The following is a 7,119-nucleotide window of genomic DNA, read 5'->3' as shown; positions in this document are numbered from 1 at the left end:
CTGGAAGACTGAAACAGGTTTCCCTCAAGAATTTCTCTGTATTTAGCGCCATCCATCATTTCTTCAATTCTGACCAGTTTCCCAGTCCCTGCCGATGAAAAACATCCCCACAGCATGATGCTGCCACCACCATGCTTCACTGTCGGGATGGTGTTCTCGGGGTGACGAGAGGTGTTGGGTTTGCGCCAAACATAGCGTTTTCCTTGATGGCCAAAAAGCTCAATTTTAGTCTAATCTGACCAGAGTACCTTCTTCCATATGTTTGGGGAGTCTCCCACATGCCTGTTGGTGAACACCCTCTTCCGTAAAGCCCAGCTCTGTGGAGTGTATGGCTTAAAATGGTCCTATGGACAGATATTCCAATCTCCTCTGTGGAGCTTTGCAGCTCCTTCAGGGTTATCTTTGGTCTCTTTGTTGCCTCTGATTAATGCCCTCCTTGCCTGGTCCGTAAGTTTTGGTGGGTGGCCCTCTCTTGGCAGGTTTGTTGTGGTGCAATATTCTTTCCATTTTTTAATAATGGATTTATTGGTGCTCCGTGGGATGTTCAAAGTTTCGGATATTTTTTTATAACCCAACCCTGATCTGTACTTCTCCACAACTTTGTCCCTGACCTGTTTGGAGAGCTCCTTGGTCTTCATGGTGCCGCTTGCTTGGTGGTGCCCCTTGCTTAGTGGTTTTGCAGACTCTGGGGCCTTTCAGAACAGGTGTATATATACAGAGATCATGTGACAGATCATGTGACACTTCGATTGCACACAGGTGGACTGCATTTAACTAATTATGTGACTTCTGAAGGTAATTGGTTGCACCATATCTTATTTAGGGGCTTCATAGCAAAGGGAGTGAATACATTTGCACGCACCACATTTCAATTATTTATTTTTCTGAAACAAGTTATTTATTTCATTTCACTATTTTGTGTATGTCCATTACATGAAATCCAAATAAAAATCAATTTAAATTACAGGTTGTAATGCAACAAAATAGGAAACATGCCAAGGGGGCTGAATGCTTTTGAAAGGCACTGTAGTATAGATCAATGGCAAATACTGGTATAGAGACAACTTACAATTCAGTTATTTTGCAGCTTTAAAAAAGTATGGAGGGAGCAAGACAATCATGCAGCACATTAATTACAAGAGCACATGGATTAACAACATCCCAGTCCATTACTACAACAGAGTACAGTTCCTCAATATTCTAGTTCAGTAAATATTCAGTGTCTTCATTGTTACAAAAAGTTCACACCCTATCACAAAGGAAAGAGTAACCAGATAGTAAAGAAGAAAAGTCAAACAAGACATCTGAAACTAGTGACAATTCTGTTTGGTTTCACATTCATTGTTATTTATAGTCTTCCTGGTATACGTTTCTGTCCATTTGTTAAGTCCCAGAAACACATTACAGCTTTGAAACTAGAGCACCGAGTCTGTCAGATAAAATCCCAGAAACAGTTGCAGACAATGTCTAATGAAATCTATTCCAATTGTGAGTTTGATAATGACAATGTTCGGACAACAGACAGGGTTGAGGATCTTTATACAAATAAAGAGACTATCAATTCTCATGTCTCCAGCAGCAAGACAAAGGATGTCTCTCCAAAGAGCAGACCACTGGCTACAAACCCAGGTACCGAGAGCTCAGAGAGGAGATCAACCAGAGCTGCTGCAGTGTGTCTGGGGCTGCTGTGTGTTCTCCTACTGGCTGGGATCGTAGGCCTGTTTGTCTACTATAATGGAGTGATGGGCAGTTTTGAAGAAAACATCTTAGTTTATAAAACCAACTCCTCAGCTGAAAAAGACCAGTTGGAAACCAAGTACAATGCCATGACTAAAGAGAGGGACCAACTCCAGGTTGAGAGAGACAATCTTCAAGCAAAGCTCTCGATGGTAGAACAACATTTACAACAGGGATGGATATATTACAAGTCCAGTTTGTACTTCATCTCTACTGAAATGAAAACCTGGGAGGGGAGCAGAGAGGACTGTCTGAGTAGAGGAGCAAATCTGGTGATCATAAACAGCAGAGAGGAACAGGTCTTTATCCATGGATTGAAAAAGGAGACGTTCTGGATTGGTCTGACTGACAGTGTTGAAGAGGGGATCTGGAAGTGGGTGGATGGCACAGCACTGACCACAGGGTACTGGTGGAGTGGGCAGCCTGATAATAATAGCGGCATTGACGAGGATTGTGCTGCGCGATTGTCCGATCTTTCTACCCCAGAAAAGGGCTGGCATGATGTATCGTGCATCGAACTGCACTTTTCGGTATGTAAGAAAATTGCCTTCCTGTAACTGAACTGTAACCAAAATAAGCCAATACAGAACATTATGGCTCTGTCACATTGATTTCCATTACAAAATACCAGTGATTATGTTTTCCTATTAATCAAGAATGATTTTTTAAATGTTTTATGCATTTGGTTTTACTGTATTCGATTTCTTGGAGAGACATCTTAATAATATTACTCTTGCAATAAAAAAATAGACACAAATTGAGTCTGGACATTTTTCTTATCTAAACAAATACGTCTCATTTCAACTTCCGTTGAGAGAATGCCAAGAGTGTGCAAAGGTGTCATCAAGGCAAAGGGTGGCTATTTGGAGAATCTCAAATATAAAATATATTTTGATTTGTTTAACACTTCTTTGGTTACTACATGATTCCATATGTGTTATTTCATAGTTTTGATGTCTTCACTATTATTTTACAATGTAAAAACATTTTAAAATAAAGAAAAACCCTTGAATATGTAGGTGTGTCCAAACTTTTGATTGATAGCGTATGTAAATGTGGTATTTCAGTTTTTTTTATTTGTAATACATTTGCCAAAATTTCTAAAAACCAGATTTTGCTTTGTCATTATGGGGTATTGTGTGTAGATTGATGAGGGGAAAAATACATTTTAGTCAATTTTAGAATATGGCTGTAACGTAACAAAATGTGGAAAATGTCATGGGGTCTGAATACTTTCCTATTGAACGGTATCTGTTAAAACATGTAATATTAATCTCTATGCAGATGATACTGTTATGTAAGCCATTGCCCCAACTGTCGACCAGGCATTGTTAGAGCTGCAATCTGACTTTGTTGCCTTACAAAATGTCCTGTTTGTTTTAAACTTGTACTTAATGTTGGCAAGACTAAATATTTGTTTTTTTTTCTAATTCTCACAAAAATATTTTAGATGGACTAAATATTTATTCATTGAGTGGTTCTCCCATCGATCGGGTTCCTGCCTATAAGTATCTGGGCTTTTGGATTGACAAAGATGTTTAATTGAAGAAACATAATGATGAGCTAGTTAAAAACCTAAGATTTAAATTGGGCTTCTTTTTTAGAAATGGATCTTGCCTTTCCTTAAACATCAGGAAGCAGATTGTACTGTCAACCTTCCTGCCAGTTCTTGACTATGGGTGACACAATTTACCAGAATGCAGCAGCCACTACTATTAAACTTTTGGATGCCGTCTACAATAGCACCCTTCGCTTTATCACAGGTGACAGTTTTAATACTCATCACTGCATCCTGTATCAAAAGGTTGGCTGGTCCTCATTAAAGTCCGTAGATCACTTCACTATTCCCTTTTTGTTTACAAAGCTCTACTACACAAGCTTCCGACTTACCTAACTTTGTTGTTGAATTATAAAAACATGAGTTACCAAACCCCTTCACAGGGTTGGTTAACTCTTGTGGTTCCTTGGATCTCCACCGAATTAGGTAAATCTGCTTTTAGTTTTAATGTGGCTCACTGCTGGAACAATTTGCAGAACTCATTACAATGATATGTTCTGGTGCCATACGGGCAGTTTAGGGTGTTAATTGAGGACATAGTAGCTAAGGAATGTAACTGATTTTCATAAATGTTATGTTTTCAAATTCTCGCAAACATATTTTAGATGGACTACATACTTATTCATTGAATGGTTCTCCCATGTATCGGGTTCCCAACCTATAAATATCTGGGCTTTTGGATTGACAAGGATTTAACATTAAAAAACATACTGATGAGCTAGTTAAAAAGCTAAGATTTAAAGTGGGCTTCTTTTTTAGAAATGGATCTTGCCTTTCCTTAAACAGCAGGAAGCAGATTGTAATTGAGGACCTAGTAGCTAAGGAATGTAACTGATTTTCATAAATGTTGTGTTTTGTATTGATTGCTGTTTTGTTTTACATTGTATTGGTTGTTGTATTGTTGTGATCAGGGCACCCTTGGGAATGAGACAAGTATAATACAATTAGCAGAACACACATAACTAAAGTTATATTTAGCCTACCGCATATTATGTAGTCAGAAAAACATAAAAATAAAGAGATTTAAGATTTCTTTGGTACATAATTGGTCTAGCCTATACTCCAAAATTAAACAAATTCAGAGTTAGCCTATGATTTGAGTGAATTTATATGTTATTCAGTCAGCAGGGGATCAAAAGTATTTGATCCCCTGCTGATTTTGTATAGCTCAGAGCTAGCCTGCAGCGCTGACGAAGGAACCAGAGCCGTGAGGAGTTCCAATATCTTGTCATTGGTTGCCAGCATCAATGTTGAACAGAGGTTCGCCAGGTGCCACCCATGCTCAGCATGCAGGTAGTGTAAGTTTTGCGCCAGCAGCATACCACCCTGCATCCCACTGCTGGCTTGCCTCTGAAGCTAAGCAGGGTTGGTCCCTGGTTGGGGGACCACATGCTTCTGGAACTGGTGTTGGATGGCCAGTAGGAGGCACTCTTTCCTCTGGTCTAAAGAAATATCCCAATACCCAGGGCAGTGATTGGGGACATCCCATGTAGGGATGATAACCTCAGTGTCCTGGCTAAATTCCCAATCTAGCCTCATTCCATCATGGCCAACTAATCATCTGTCACGAATTCAGCCGAGGCTGCCCCTCCTCCTTGCTCGGGCAGGCTTCGGCGTTCGTCGTCACGGGAGTACCAGCTGCCACCGATCTATGTTTCTGTGTTCTACTTGTTTTGTCTTTATTGTACAAACCTGGTTCCCATTATGTTCATGATTTGTTCCCTATTTAACAATCTGGCTCCCACTGTATTTATCCATGGATTGAACAAGGAGACGTTCTGGTCTGACTGACAGAGTTGAGGAGGGGATCTGGAAGTGGGTGGACGGCACAGCACTGACCACAGGGTACTGGTGGAGGGGACAGCCTGATAGTTATAATGACATAGAGGAGGATTGTTCTGCACGATTCTGTTCGAGGATTCTACCCCCCAGACAAGACTTGGCAGGATGCACAGTGCAACAAATATACATTTTGGATATGTGAGAAAATTGGCTACCTGTAACAGAACTGAAACCAAAATAAGCCAATACATTAAAGTATGGCTCTGTCACATTTAATTGCAGTACAATATTACAGTACCAATGTTTATCTTTTCCTATACAATTAGTATTAATTTATTCAGTTTCATGTATTTGGTTTCACTGTATTCGATCTCTTAGATCTTAGTATTTCAATAAAAATAATAACATTCTACACAAATTGAGTCTGGACACTTTCCTTCTCTAAAGGACGTCTGATTTCAATTTGTTTTGACTGTACCATTCCGTAGCCCATGATCCCTCTCTCCATTGGTAATCGCCAGCTACCCTGCATTTCAATGAAGGCCCTGGTACTTACTCAACATTCACCATGCGACACTGTGATTGTTACAGCTGATGGAGGATTCTTCTCCTAACGCTTATTAATAGGGGCAACAGCGAACATCTAAAGCATACCATCACCATCAGATGAATGGATTTTAATTGATAAGAGCAATGTTTTAATTACAACCGGCTGGTTGAGTAGATGATGTCCTCACAGCTTTGGTCATTTTTGGAGTTAACTTTGAACATTTTAGGGTGGGACACAGCTTGGTTTGGTTTGGTTTGGTTTGGAGGGCCTTTCAATTTTCCCAATTCACAGAATTTGCCAGCTCTAAAAACGCAAGCGTCATACAGATCCTTGGTTTTCATGTAATAACAATAATTTCAGGGGTGCTTATTTTTTTTCAGTTACACACTTGTCCAATGGAAATGTATTTCTTGCATATCCCAACTCCCCCTGAGACACCCGCAGGGAATGGGTTAAGTGCTTTGCTCAAGGGCACAGCAACAGATTTTTCACCTTGTCGGTTATGGGATTCAAACCGTCAACCTTTCGGTTACTGACCGAATGCTCTAACTTTGAGGTTACCTGCCACCCCCACTGAAGCCAAAGTTGTGTAAGTCAAACTTAAGGATACGCTGATGATAGTTAAAGTGGATAAAGTGATATCAACAACTGACATATGAACTATATACACTACATGACAAAAAGTTTGTGGACATCTGCTGGTTGAACATCTCATTCCAAAATCATGGGCGTTAATATGGAGTTGTTCCCCCCTTTGCTGCTATAACTCTTCTGGGAAGGCTTTCCACTAGATGTTGGAACATTGCTGCGGGGACTTGCTTCCATTCAGCCACAAGAGCATTATTGAGGTTGGGCTCTGTTGAGACTTCTAGCTCACCCAGGGAAAAAAAAAGAAAAAAAAAAAAATTATATATATATATATATAATTTTTTTTTTTCTTTTTTTTAAATAAATAAATAGATAAAAGAGAAGCAAATGGGTCTGATGTGTTCAATTAAATGGGGAACGAGTGATTTCTTTAAGTTTCTTAGATGCTCAGATATGTTACGTTATGTGCACATGCGCAGCTTCACTAGAGACTTAAATTATGGCAGCTGTTAATCATTTCACCGCAGACAATCATCAGGAGTACACAGCCATTTGCGTTGTGCTGATTGTTTGGAGCACTCTGCTGGTTTCTGGTGGCGGTGGTGATAGCGGTGGTTTGGTTCGGTGATCCATGGTGGAGTGCCGCGTTATGTTGCGTTTGTGCGTGTGTAAATCCTTTGGACGAGGCATGTGGTGGCATGGGTTCTATGTCCTGTGACAGCGTCCATAGCAACCAGTGACGGCAGAGTCACTGTGCGCATGCTCCTCTGGCGCTAGGCATTCTGGGTGATGTAGTCAATGTTGTTTTAAGCCAGATTTGCCACATTGTTGATGGTGTTGCAGGCTTATTTGATTTTCATTATTTACATTATTATTATATTATTTGAATAATATATTTACATTA

At 40.0% G+C, this 7,119-nt stretch overlaps 1 protein-coding gene across 1 annotated transcript; it reads left to right on the top strand.

Moving 5' to 3' along the window:
* Positions 1 to 1,463: 1,463 nt before the first annotated feature.
* On the top strand, positions 1,464 to 2,294 carry LOC311133532 (CD209 antigen-like protein A; the record flags this gene model as incomplete). Its single annotated transcript, XM_084167039.1, has 1 exon — positions 1,464 to 2,294. The coding sequence occupies one exon, from the start codon at positions 1,464 to 1,466 to the stop codon at positions 2,292 to 2,294; it is 831 nt and encodes a 276-aa protein (XP_084023165.1).
* Between the last annotated feature and the right edge of the window lie 4,825 nt (positions 2,295 to 7,119).

The sequence above is a fragment of the Coregonus lavaretus genome (genome assembly GCF_964263955.1).
Source record: "Coregonus lavaretus genome assembly, chromosome: 8".
NCBI lineage: Eukaryota > Metazoa > Chordata > Actinopteri > Salmoniformes > Salmonidae > Coregonus > Coregonus lavaretus.
This window is presented reverse-complemented; position numbering and strand designations above follow the sequence as displayed.